This window comes from Astyanax mexicanus, chromosome 9 (assembly GCF_023375975.1).
Source record: "Astyanax mexicanus isolate ESR-SI-001 chromosome 9, AstMex3_surface, whole genome shotgun sequence".
Taxonomy (NCBI): domain Eukaryota; kingdom Metazoa; phylum Chordata; class Actinopteri; order Characiformes; family Acestrorhamphidae; genus Astyanax; species Astyanax mexicanus.
This window is the reverse complement of record NC_064416.1, coordinates 42,349,507-42,363,849: the sequence shown is the minus strand read 5'-3', so window position 1 is coordinate 42,363,849 and position 14,343 is coordinate 42,349,507. Positions and strand designations below refer to the sequence as shown.

The following is a 14,343-nucleotide window of genomic DNA, read 5'->3' as shown; positions in this document are numbered from 1 at the left end:
CCTCTTTTGAACTCTGGTATGTCACCCATAATGTTGTGTGCACTGCAATATTTTGAGTAAAACTGTGCTCTTACCCTGCTAACTGAACCTTCACACTCTGCTCTTACTGGTGCAATGTGCAATTAATGAAGATTGGACACCAGGCTGCTCCAATTTAGCCATGAAACCTCCCACACTAAAATGAGACAGGTGTTTCAGTTTCATTGTCCAACCCCTGTAGATTGCTGGTATTAAGCTAGACCAGTAAATTTCAATGGACTTTACTATAGAAAGTCATTTGTTATAGATATTTATAATTTTTTTTTGTTTATGATGGATTTGTTAGATCAAAACCCAAATGCTGCTGTGTGTGTTTCAGAGCAAGATGCTGAGGAGAGAGAGACTCTGATCACCATCATGAAAACACTCATTGACTTTGTCAAGATGATGGTCAAATACGGCACCATCACACCTGAGGAGGGCGTGTCCTACCTGGGTGAGTCTCTTCTTAACAATGCCATAAAACAACTTCTTACATTTTCTAAAGTACCTTTACATTTTTTAAATTTAAATAATTCAAAAGGGGATTCACACATGTTCAAGAACTAGATAGTATAGTTAAAAGATCACAGTTTTTGAAACACAGTTAGGCAAACACCCTTAGGGGAACAATAAGAAGAACATAGTTAAAAGAACACAGGTAGGTGGACACATTTTGGTGAACACAGTTAGAATAACACAGTTAGGAGAAAACTATATTAGAAAAAAACACAGTTAGAAGAATAAAATCAGAAAAAACACAGACAGACACAAGTAGGTGAACACAGTTAGAAAAACACAGTTAGGAGAACACAGTTAGAAAGCCACAGTTACAATAACACAGTTAGGAGAACAAAATCAGAAAAAACAGACAGCCACAGTTAGGAGAACACAGTTAGACAAACACAGTTAAAACGCCATAGTTAGAATAAGACAGAATAACACAGTTAGGAGAACAAAATCAGGAAAAAACACAGACAGCCTCTGTTAGCTGAACACAGTTAGGAGAATAACGTTAGAATAACACAGTCAGAAAAACACATCTATAAGAAAATGATTAGGAGAACATCATTAGAAGAACACAATTAGGAGGCCATAGGTAGAAGAAAATAGCACAGGTTTGAGTGCTGATCTTCTCTGTGAAATCCAGACACTGTAAGAATGTGTTTAGTTCCTCCAGTATAAATAAGGACTGATTAGATAAACTATGTGCTGGATGAGTGTAGGAAATAATGGCCTTCCTCCAGGAAAATGCTGGCTACAGTTAATAGAACACAATGGTCCCTGTGGGTTGTTTACTTGTTTATTTGTATTTATTCTAATGTTTACTGCCAGATAAACATAACCCTTACAGATCTGGACATCAGCAGTGGTAGCAGCGCAAAATATGGAAAAAATATGTGATGAGTGATAAAGCTGATGAATATCCTGATATTGGAATATGTGAAACATTAAATTAAGATCTAAATTCTTTCTGAGCTTTTGGTCTGGCTGCACCCATTTTTTCCAAAATAAGAAGTAGTTTGATGTGTGTGTTCTCTGTGGCTCTCCACCTCACACTGCCTCACTTTACCTCGTTCTACCTTGCTCCACCTCACTTTAGATACCTCTACTTCACTCTGCCTCACTTTACCTCGTTCTACCTTGCTCCACCTCACTTTAGATCCCTCTACCTCACTCTACCTCACTCTGCCTCACTTTAGATCCATCTACCTCACTGTGCCTCACTTTACTTCGTATTACCTTGCTCCACCTCACTTTAGATCCCTCTACCTCACTCTACCTCACTTTACCTCACTTTACCTCGTTCTACCTTGCTCCACATCACTTTACCTCATTTTTAATACCTCTACTTCACTATGCCTCACTTTACCTCATTCTACCTTGCTCCACCTCACTTTACCTCACTTTAGATGTCTCTACCTTGCTCCACCTCACTTGACCTCACTTTAGATACCTCTACCTCACTCTGCCTCACTTTACCTTGTTCTACCTTGCTCCACCTCACTTTAGATCCCTCTACTTCACTCTGCCTCACTTTACCTCGTTCTACCTTGTTCCACCTCACTTTAGCTCCCTCTATTTCACTTTGCCTCACTTTACCTCATTCTACCTTGCTCCACCTCACTTTACCTCACTTTAGATACCTCTACCTCACTCTGCCTCACTTTACCTCATTCTACCTTGCTCCACCTCACTTTACCTCACTTTAGATACCTCTACTTCACTCTGCCTCACATTAACTCATTCTACCTTGCTCCACTTCACTTTACCTCACTTTAGATACCTCTACTTCACTTTGCCTCACTTTACCTCATTCTACCTTGCTCCACCTCACTTTACCTCACTTTAGACCCCTCTACCTCACTCTGCTTTGCTTTACTTCAGTTTTCCTCACTCTACCTTGCTCCACTTCACTTTTGTTCCCTCTACCTTGCTTTACCTCAGTTTGCCTTACTCTACCTCACTTTAGTTTGCTCTACCTCACTCTACCTTGTTTTACTTGGCTCTACCTCACTCTGCCTCATTTTCTCTCACATTACTTTGCTCTACCTCACTTTGCCTCGCTCGACTTCACTCTACCTCACTTCACTTTGCTCCACCTCTCTCTGCCTCACTCTGCCTCCAGCCTCGTTATGTCATGTTAGCACGGTCTGCAGTGTGAGGAGCTCCCTCTGTTGTTGCACACGGGTAATGCAGTTTGAGTTTGCTGTTATTGCAGCCCTTTTGATGTGTTTAGTGTAAAAACGTGCGATAACAATCGTGATAACAGCAATAACATGATTAATTGTACAGCCCTAAATAATGCTCTGCTTCATTTCATAAAGATATGAATTAATCTGATCTGAACGGTTATTAGGTCAGAGGTTTACCCCCCTCTATATGTGAAGCATCGGCCAGCATTTATAAATGTGCTGCCTGATTTTCCTGAAATGCGCAGCTCTTTGTAGAATGTGTCTGGCGGGCGGTGTGTGTGTGTGTGTGTGTTTATGGGTGGGTGTGTGTGTGGGTGGGTGGTTGTTGTTGTGAGTATTTAAATCACAGCCTCTTTTCACAAGTTTCTTATCTTGCTGTGCAGTGGAGCGTTTAAAAGCTGCACAGAATAATAACTGTGTGTGTGTGTGTGTGCGCGCGCATGGCTGGGTTTCTTTCTTTTGTGTGTTTAAAAGCAGTCTACCCTTATCACAGCTCCATCTAACCTTTCAATCTCTCTTACGCACACACACACACACACACACACACACACACACACACAGACAGCTGCCTGATGTTTTGAGCAGCCATTTCAAGTCTTTTGAGTCCTCCTTTCATGTCTCCTGCTGTCATTTATGTGCTGAAAGATCTTCTTTATGACTGGCCGCTCAGTGTTTCTGTGCTGCTGTTATTGCAGTGGTGTTCTTCTCCTCTTATCAGGAAATTAAATCAAATTAACACATATCAGCGTTCCCACAGCGACAGGAGATATGAGGGTTATTGCTGCTACATGTTTGTCTCAGTTGGGGCAGAGCAGTTTCATTAGAAGTGGAAAAAATAAAGTGAATCACTTTCAGTTCACACTAAAGACCTACACTCTTAATGTTTCATAAGAAATGCCATATAAGACCTTTTTTTAGTTCTGAAATAAACCATGCGTGTAAAGTAAGTAAAAATGTTTGAGTGTGAACATCTGAACCGTTTTAAATTAGCATTGTATATTAATGCTAAAGTCATCCAAACTATGATGAAAAACATATGAAATTATTTATTAAACACAAAAAGTTTTGTACATCTTGGCTGGATTTGTCTGGAATGTTCAGCTTTCAGTTAACAGCTGTGCTGAACTCATCAAGAGTTAATTACTTGAATTTCTTGTCTCTTAATAAAGTGTTTGAGAGCATCAGTTGTAAAGTAGTGAAGAGGTAGAGTTACATGTATACAGTGAATAGTGAATATTAGAGTAATGTTCTAATCCAGATTATGACACGATCTAATCAACTAAGTCAAGAAAAAAATTACTTTAAGAAATAAAGGTCAGTCAATCTGGAAAAGAAAAAAAAAATCAAGATCTTTGAAAGTATACGCAAAGACCTTGCAAAGAGCATCAAAAACCTTAAGATGAAACTGGCTCTCATTAGGACCGGCCCAGGAAAGGAAGAGCAAGAGTTACCAGCCTCAGAAACCAGAAAATAACAGGACCCCAGATGATTCCTTATGTGTTTCTTCATAGTCTGGATGACTTCAGTATTCATTTACACTGCAGGGGAAATAAGAAAAATAAAAACATTTAATATAAAGGTGCGTCCAAATATTTGGTACTGTACTTTATATATTGCTATCTCTTTTATGTACATATATTACATTTCCAAAATGATAAACTAAGCACTTAAGCACTAGCTAGATGGGATTTGTTTTTTTAGGGGGTCCTGTGGTAATTTTATTTAAATTTTATAGGAGGGTCCTCTGTGATTTTATTCCTGTCCGGAACGACCATGTACTTATTTTTTTTTTTTAGATGTCCTTTGAGAAAATTACAGGCTGAATTATTTACTGTTTTTCTCTGAACTCTGTGGTTCTCGGGTTATTTAAGTCCGGTCCGGATCCACATCTCTGAGTTTCGTCTTCTCGCGTTAAATAAAATAGCTATTTATCCACTGCCGCGCACCGTAATTACACTTTGGACGTGCCACAGTTTCCATTGAGATCCACGTTAAAAACACAACAGCGAGTGGAAATGGAGGAGCTACTGAACGCTATGTCACGTGACCAAGAAAAAAGCCAAAAAACTCACAGGTCCTGATGTTTTTTTTTTATTGCAGTTCGGATGCAGGAGTTTTATCACTAGTAGAGTAGAAGTGCGAAATATTTTTTTCACAGATGTCCCCCCTGAGAAACGTATCCCATCCGGACAGGGCTTAGGACTATGTCCATTTATCATTTTAAACTAAAGCAAAAATACGAAGCATAATACTTCAACTCCATCAAATTCTCTTAAATGTAAGATTTTAAATGAATCAGATAAAGCTAAGTCTTTAATTAAATCAGTTTAACTATGAATACAGGTCCAAATTGAATTGTAATAACTGTGTTCAGGCCTGATTTAAAAGTTAATTAGGTTGGTTTTTATCTGACATTTGTTTTCTATCTCTCAAAGATCGGATTATGTAACTCTGTAAATTGGAAATCTACAATCGCTCGTTTCTCAGACGGACACTGACAGACAGTCAATTAGGTCCTGCAATAATTTATGTTTGTGTGCTGAGGCGATTTTCACACGCTGACATTGACAGACAGTGAGTCCTGTGCATCATTTGTGTGTGTGTGTGTGTGTGTGTGTGTGCGCCTCAGGATAAAAACACAGCTCAGCCTCATGCAATCAATATCTGTCTCTCTCTCTCGTGGCAGAAACATTTTCACTTCCATTCTTCCATTATACAGCCATTTTCTCTGTCTATTAGCATCAGTATAAGCTATTCTTTCGGAGTAAACTTTTGGTCTTACGTTTTAAAACAATCTAGCAATGTCCCTTGTGTTTTTATTTTAGTTTTTAAAATGTTAAATGTTTCTATAATGTTAGTATTCATCTAGTCAGGAACGTTATGTGAGAAACTTTCTAATTACTGTGTGATGCAAACCATTATTAAGTCAAACGTTTTCAGAACATTCCTGTAACATTATTTCCTCCTTATTATATCTCCTTAATCTCAGATTACTGTGAGAATTATTACTATAACAATTTTTTTCACTTTTGTCACTTTTTGTCACTTTTTGTCACTTTTTTTCAATAATGTCACTGCACTGCACAAGTTAACATAGAATGTTATAAGAACATTTAGCAACGTTTTAAAAAGGTTCCAGGAGGGTTAGCCTGTAACCTTACAAAAACAGTGTTTCAGGAACGTTCTGAAAAAGTGTGACATAATAATTTAATCTGCATCAAAACATTGTTTTAATGTTCCTCCTATAAAATGTACAGCTAGACGAATGCTAATATTAAGGAAATGTTAAAAGTAGCATTTTAATAATGTTGTGATGAAACCTATTATTATGTCACGTCCCTGAAACATTGTTTTTGTAAAATTTAGTTTTTGTTACAGGTTAAAACCCTTTTCAAAAAGTTGCTGAACATTCTTATAAGGCTCTTTGTTAGCTGGGAGAGCAGTGAAATCATTTTATCTATGAGAATTTCTAAGATTATAATATTTTTATTCTGATGTTTTTACCTATTTTATTGATTTATCAGGTGAAATAATGTCAGTCCACTCACAGCTAACAGAGAACATTATAAGAACGCTTAGTAATGTTTTGAAAAGGTTTTTAACCTGTAACAAAAACAACTGTCACAAAAACAATGTTTAGGGGCGTTCTAAAAACATTTGACATAATAATGGTTTGCATCACAACGTTATTAGAATGTTACTTTTAAAATGTTCTTAATTTTAGCATTTTTCTAGCTGGGAATTTTACATGAGAAACATTCTAATAACCTTTTGATTAAATAATGTCACATGTTTTCAGAATGTTCCTGAAACATGTTTTTGTAACATTCTTTGTTGTTACAGGTTAAAAACCTTTTTCAAAAAGCCGCTAAACGTTTTTAAAACGTTCTCTGTTAGCTGGAAGTGTAGTGACATAATTTTACCTATGAGAACTTCTAAGATTCTAAGATTTTTATTCTGATATTTTTACCTGTTTTAATAATTTATCAGGTGAAACGTTATAAGAGCGTTTAACGATGCTTTGAAAAGGTTCCAGAAAGATTAACGTTATTAGAATGTTACTTTTAACATTTCCTTAATGTTAGATGAGAAACATTCTAATAACATTTTGATTAAATTATGTCGCACGTTTTCAGAATGTTCCTGAAACATTGTTTTTGTAACGTTACAGGCTAACCTTGATAAAACCTTTTCAAAATGTTGCTAAACGTTCTTATAATGTTCTCTGTTAGCTGGATGTGTTGTGACATCATTTTACCTCAGGTGAATTGATGTCACTCCACTCTCAGCTAATAGAGAATGTTATAATAACGTTTAGCAATGTTTTGAAAAGGTTCCAGAAAGATTAACCTGTAACAAAAACAATTGTTAAAAAATGATTATTGTGAAAAACTGTGACACAATAATGGTTTGCATCAGAAAGTTATTAGAATGTTACTTTTAACATTTCCTTATTGTTAATATTCGTCTAGCCGGGATTTGTTTTTATATGAAAAACATTCTAATAACGTTTTGATGCAAATTAAATTATTATGTGACATTCTAATAACTAATAATATTCTGTGCTAGCTGAGACATTATTTTACATTATAAATTAATACAATGAGCTAAAAATTCAGAATTTAATTATTTTAATCTTAATAATTATTGTAATAATTTCAGTAAATTCTGAAAATGACAGTATCAGATGGATATAAATAAGGATATAAAGTGTTTTAGACAGTTTGGCTTGGGAGCAGATGGAGCAGCTCCTGTTCCGGACTGATGAGGCGAGAGATCTGATCTGCGGAAAACGCCGGTAATGATTTTTCAGCTCCATTGCACAACAATGGGGTTTCCGTGGCAACTCCCCAGGTTTATAACCGCTGGTTATAATGTGGAGTGTGCGGAGGGAAGGTGTGTAAACGGAGCTGCACGGTCGCCTGGAAACGGGTGACTGGTGAGCTGGTGAGATTTATACAGGAGATGAGTCACCTGTCAGTGTCCTCTAATCCGGTCGTCCCTGCTAATGCCCTGCTCTGAGCACTGCGCTGACAGGCTGTGATTACGTGTGTGTGTGTGTGTGTGTGTGTTTGTGTGTAAAGGACATGCAGTTCAGAAACACACTGATGGATCTTTTATGCCCAGAGATCTTTCATTTAAAATGTTGCAGCTGAAAAACAGTATGCTAATGCTGATGACGCTAACAGTGATCTTACATTTAGACGCGTAGAATGGCCACGACTTAACTTAGCACAACACCGATGACCTCAATAGAGGTGTTTGCTTCAGGCTTCCTTCCGTTCACTGCCCCATTTTTCCTCACTGTCTGAGAGTAAGGTCAGCACAAGCAGGCCTGAGAAATAAAATACAAATACTTAGTTACTTAATATTGGTTATCTATACTTAATTACCAGCGTAATTATTTTTCCGACGACTTTTTAATTCTACTTCTTGCATTTTCACACAATTATCTGAACTTTGTCCTCCTTACATTTTAATAAAAACAGCCTCGTTACTCCCATTTACTCATTTCAGCTCGTTTTCATTCCGGATTCTCATCCTTCAATAAAACCCCTATCCAGATAAATCTCTCCATCCAGATAGAGTGAATCTGATTGTGATTGGATGTAGAGAAGTATAAACATGTACCATTCCTACTCCCTATTGGTTTATACTGTGATACTGTGTCAATTTTTCTTTTATGGTATTTTAGAATTTTCTGTTTATTAAATGTTGATTTAAAATGCGTACTTTTATTTATTTTTTATTTATTTATTTATTTTTTTTACTATTTTATTTCTTATTATTTCTAAATTATCATTCAATGTGTTCAATCCCTTTGATGTTATAAATGCTCAGCAACATTGTAAATGAGGGTCACCCTCAATGTTTCTTCCCGAGTGAAAATAAAATGATCTGTGCAGAGACTCAAGAGAACTCCAGTCCAACTATTTTTACTATATTCTACTAAAATACATTTACAATCAGCTTATATGCAGCTGAAACAGGGAGCAGCCTAGTGCATCCCAAATTATATTATCAACATTAACATTTTAATATAACATTATAGCCATTATGGCTTTTAGTAAAATGTGTTTGGGGAAGGGGGGGGGGGTAGTGCTCTATAAGACTCTGTGATGTGGTCTAAGGTTTTTAAAATGTTTTTAAATGTTCCCTTATATTACTTTAACTTTTATACTTTAAGTAGTTTTAAAAGCAGTACTTTTACGCTTTTACTTAAAAAGTGCAAAGCTTAAGTTGATACTTCAACTTCTACAGAATTTCATGGCGTAAGCATAGTTTGGCATCATTTGGACTATATAGTGCTTTATATTTGGCCAACATATTGCCATTATATTGGAATAAACTGTTTAATGTACGTTGGAGTATTGTAGGACAAAAATTTACATTTCTGGCCGAAATCAAACAAAATGAAGTTTTTCATAAATGTCGCTGCTGCTGAACAAAATCCTAGTTTTAGGGGAGAAAATAAATGAGTCATTCATTTATTTAAACACCAAAGGGTAGTTTTTTCATTGGCAAACAGCAAAAAAGGCTTTAGGAACAACAGATATACCATTAGCACTATTTTTTTTAAGTGATCTGATCTGATTTGTACCAGAGCTAACAAACTATGAGTATAAAAAACACCTTAAACAGACCAAACAAAACTCAGTACACCCGTTATAAATCTGAGGGCATAGATACCAGTGTTACTTTTAACTTTTAATAAGTGTTCTGAGTTAAGTTTAACGTTAACTGTGATATATATTTTTCTTACTTGCAGAAAACCTGGATGCCATGATCGCCATGCAGACCAAGAACAAGCTGGGAAAAGCCCTGGGCCCCATCCAGATCACGCCCCCTATAGGTCAGTTCACTGTTTCACTGGATTCATAATCATGATTTGTGATTTTAATTAAGCAATAACTGATATTGTATACTGCTTAATGCAGAATTTTGACATATTATTTTTTTTTTTTGATACAGCCTGTAATACTCCAGTAACATCATAAAAAGCTTCTTTAGTTGCAATTATTTATTTTAATTTTAATTCATTATTTAGAATTACAATGATTTATCCACTTAAAGTACTTTAAATTCATTGTGATGGTATACAAATATAAAACTACTAAAAGGATGTATTCAAAATAAATAACATGTCAAATGATATAACTAATATTACAGGTGCCACAGTTTTTGGCTAATATTGATAATTATTTTATATTAATCCATTATTATGTAAGGTTAACTTTTATATAGTCTTTACAGTTTATACATGATTATAATGCATTTTATTGTCACTGCTTTTATTCTACTTAACATTATTAACAACAATTCATATTGTCAGTTCATATTTGCATGTCACTTTGATTTCTAAACTTAAAACACTTATTTTACACTTCATTTCATGTTTTGCAAGTCATGCCAGTGTCAACTACCTCAAAAAGGATGTCATGTAATGCTGCATCATTGCACCTGTAAAAGAGCATTTTGGCAACATTTAAAAGTATCAAGAAATCTTTCACATGACTTAAATTATATGATATTAAAGCAAATAAAAGTAGCCTTTATAACTTGTAACAAAAAGCTTATGTAGCCTCATATAGCCTTAAAATTGTGCCCTACTCTAAAGTCTTACTGGAAAATGAGGAGTCTTATATGGTCCTGCCAACACTGTTCATAAATGCTTATGTATATATTTTGAAATACATTATTCAGTTCATATGCAAGTGTTTTATCCCCTGTATGCAGGTAATCTTCAAAATAGTGTTGCTCAATACGGTATTTTTGTTTTTAATGCAATTAACTAAAAAAATGAAATCAATGTGTGTATTTGACTGAGTGGAATCAGATCATATAGATTATAGGGGTGGGCGATATGGCTCTTAAATAATATCACGATATTTCATGGTATTTTCGCGATAACGATACTATTGGTGATATGAAAAAAAACTTTTAAAAAAATTTCAAAAATACACTATACACTGCAAGAAAATATACAAAAAATATTTATTATTCCATACAATATAATACTGCACACCCCTAAGTGAGATAATAAAAAATACAAGAATTTCATTAGATTTGTAACAGAAGTCAATGATCCAGAATTTCATGACACTAATAATAATGCACTCCAAATATCTCCATATATCCAGAATTAAAGGATAATAAATGATACTGGACAGAAATAATCTGTCTCTAGTAGATATATAATGGAAAATGGGATGGGTGATATGGCACGATATTTCAGGGTATAATATCGTTCACGCTATTAAAAATTTTTGACGATATTATTGTGCACGATACGATATGGCACATCCCTAATAGATCATATCTGTAACTTTTAAAATACCATGTATTGAATCATATTATACCATATACAATACCACTCAAAAATGAACACACCTCTTCTTATTCAGTGTTTTCTATCTTTTTATGATTTTTTTACACTGTTACATTAATATTGAAGACTATATTAAAGCTATACAGGAACACATGCATGATTATTTAGTAAACTAAAATTATGGGAAAAAATCTGAATATGTTTTATATTTTAGATTCTTCTAGATTTTGAGGACAGATCTGCAGACTCTTGGTTTTAATTGTTATCTCAGAGTCTTCATGATGGAGAGTCAACTGGAATAGTTTTCTCAGCGTCTTGAAGGAAGGAGTTTCTGGAGGTGCTGAACAATAGTTGCTGCTTTTCCTTCACACTGTGAAGCTCCAGCTCATCCCAATTAAATCACCTCAAATCACCATCTCAGTTCATCAGCTTTTGATCAGGGGATTAATGTGGAGGAATAACACTATTTTATTTTTATTGTTTTATTATTCCTTTTTTTTACTGTTTGCTACAAAAATCAGTGTGTGCCTCTTAATTGTTTTGATGTCTTTAATATTAATCTATAATGTAGAAAATAAATTTAAAAAAAGAAATACAGATATAATAAAGAAATAAAGAAAAATAAAGAAATATATAACATTGTATGAGAAGGTGCGTTCAAACTTTTGAATGGTACTCTAAATTAAATTTAAGTGTAATTAAGTAAGAGTGCTACGCTACTGTGTACCGTGGTGCAGATGAGGACGCTCATTTATAACTCTCGCTTTTGTTCCAGGAAAAGCAGCAGATGAGGATGACAACACAAAAGAGGAGGCTGCCAAGATGCAGAGGGAATATGAGTCCCTGAAAGACTCAACCAAGGACGAGCAGACAGCTGCTGAGAACAGTAGGCGTCAGCCCTCTTGATTAATTACAACTCTGGCTAGAGAAAAGTGCTGATTTAGGATCAGCTCTTTAAAAAAATCATACAGAATTGCTCATTTCCTTTACTTGTAATCACAGATCTGCTCTTTTACTTTCTGAAATGTGAAACTTTTCATTAATAAAATTGCATTTAAGTTACAATCTGAACAGTAGGGTCTAATTTAAGCTGCTTAAATTCATCCCAAATGTAGTACAAACATTTTTAGAGACTGAAGTAAGCTTCTTGAGTTTTTAACTGGAGCTACGGTTAACAAAAGCATAGTTATCAACCTACTTTTATATGTATTCACGTTACCATCACCACAGAGGCTTGCTAACAGCTACATAGTATTTGTAGCAATTATAAGAAACGTGCATTTTTTTATTTACACTAGTTTAAATTAAGACAGTTGACAGTTTATCTCTTAACCCTTTGAGACCCATTGTTATACATTTTATACATTTTTTATTTCTCCTAGCTATTTGGGATTAGTTGGACCTAACAGGTATAACAATGTCCTCATAAGGGGACAGTAATTTATTTGTTTATTTTATATATTGTATTATGGTTTATTTTTAATATATATATATATATATATATATATATATATATACCATATGAAGCTAGAGATGTTATTGTACATAACATAACTAGTTCCTGTCCCATGTTTCTGTCTGGACTGGCTGTAAAAACTTTCGACTGGGATTCCCATCATCTTCTTTTCAATCAATAGAGTATAATGTTGTCATGTGACCACTACATAATGCAGACAGTGTCTCAGTAAGTGTGCAAAGGGTCAACTTTATATAAAAGAAAGTATCCTGGTGTAGAAAAGCAGAAATAAAATGTCCTCATATGTTTAAGCATTGTAATCTGAAGTGTTGAACCAGAATTATGTGACAATTTGTATTTCTTGCTTCTGGGCTTCTCCTACAGTCAGGTAGTGTAAATCACTCTTTGAACATTTTGGGAACGTTACTTTGAAAAAGTAATTAGTTATAGCTACTAGTTACTTCTCCAAAAAAGTTACTAACGGAGTTACTCCACCAAAAAATGACCTAGTTACCAACTAGTTATTGCGTTACTTTTCTGTTACTCGCCCCCGTAACCCCAGCCCCCCCACCCCCAATTACAGCTGTTTAACAAAGAGCACTAATTTGCCTACAGTATGTCAGAGCAGCCAAAACATTAAGTACACACAAAAACTCACCAGTCAGGAGGCCTTTTATTGTGAATTAATTTCACTTTGAAGGGCAGCCTTCAAAAAGGCTATTAAATATGATTTTACACAATATCCGTCTTATTTGCAGTCAAAGTTCTATGATAGGTCGCTAACTATTAAACTAATCCAGCATGAGCTCCGTTTTACCTCCGCTTTATCAGAACGCTGCTGAGAAGGGGTTACACAGCCATGGCCCTGCCCCCAGAGTGAAAATCATGAATCTGATTGGTTAGCTTGTCCTGCAACTTTGCTAACAGACTCATTACCACATCAGCAGAAGGGTCAGGCAGACACACGGGGGGCAGAAGCCATTTTAAAAAGCTATGATTGGTTAGAACAGCTGTCAGTCAGATAAGAGTCCAATAGCAACTGAAAAAACACAGACTAATTTGTTGAATACGGTACTTGCTGTTTTTTATTTTAGTCAATTTATAAAATATATGCTCATAGTTTACAATAACTATAATATATATTTCCTGATTAAATATTATGTAATGATTTACATGTACCTATTGTCACCCCTTCTCTGAAGGGTTAGAAGGGCCTCACTGCACACCACTGATAGATCTAGATGACTCAGAGATATGCATTTACAATACAGTGCTTATAATGTAACATCTCAATGCTACATTAATACCTACCAGCTTTTTGTAACTCTACCACACATACACTTACCTCACTCTGAAACTCTATACAGCACTTCGGGAGGCAACCAGAAACAGCACACCCAGATACGCTGAGACTGTCTCTCGGGAAGGATTTCTGCAGTAGTATCCGCCTGTGCGCAAGATGATGAGAGCAAATCTAGGGCACCTCAATAACAAACACAGAGCACACACACACACACACACACACACTACAGACACAAACGTAAGACCAGCTGCCTCTGTTTACTTGGTACTGTCTCTGCTTCCCAGTTATCAATAATAATGTCTGAACAGCTACTCTCTATGTTATCATATCACACCATCATCATTTTCTCATTCTCTCTCTCTCTCTCTCTCTCTCTCTTTCTCTCTCTCTCTTTTTCTATAGGCCATGCTGGAAAGTCAGAGACGTATCTGGAGGCAATCAGGAAGAACATTGAGTGGCTCAAAACACACAACAAGGAGGGCAACAAAGAGGGTAAGTGTGGGGGTTCGCTTTCCTTTACTTACGAACCTCTCAGGCCGGA

At 35.5% G+C, this 14,343-nt stretch overlaps 1 protein-coding gene and 1 long non-coding RNA gene across 2 annotated transcripts in view; one reads left to right on the top strand and one right to left on the bottom strand.

Annotated features, from left to right (window-relative positions):
• LOC125804550 (uncharacterized) overlaps positions 1-14,343 on the bottom strand; it is a 202,677-nt gene that overhangs the window by 312 nt on the left and 188,022 nt on the right. Inside the window, exon 2 of the long non-coding RNA XR_007440655.1 lies at positions 89-167. This is a non-coding gene — a long non-coding RNA (uncharacterized LOC125804550). The remainder of the gene's footprint in view (positions 1-88; positions 168-14,343) is intronic.
• Positions 1-14,343, top strand: part of scg3 (secretogranin III) — a 59,848-nt gene that overhangs the window by 27,935 nt on the left and 17,570 nt on the right. The window contains exons 8-11 of the mRNA XM_022686986.2: positions 359-475; positions 9,484-9,567; positions 11,819-11,929; positions 14,205-14,294. Coding sequence (XP_022542707.2) covers positions 359-475; positions 9,484-9,567; positions 11,819-11,929; positions 14,205-14,294 — 402 coding nt within the window. The remainder of the gene's footprint in view (positions 1-358; positions 476-9,483; positions 9,568-11,818; positions 11,930-14,204; positions 14,295-14,343) is intronic.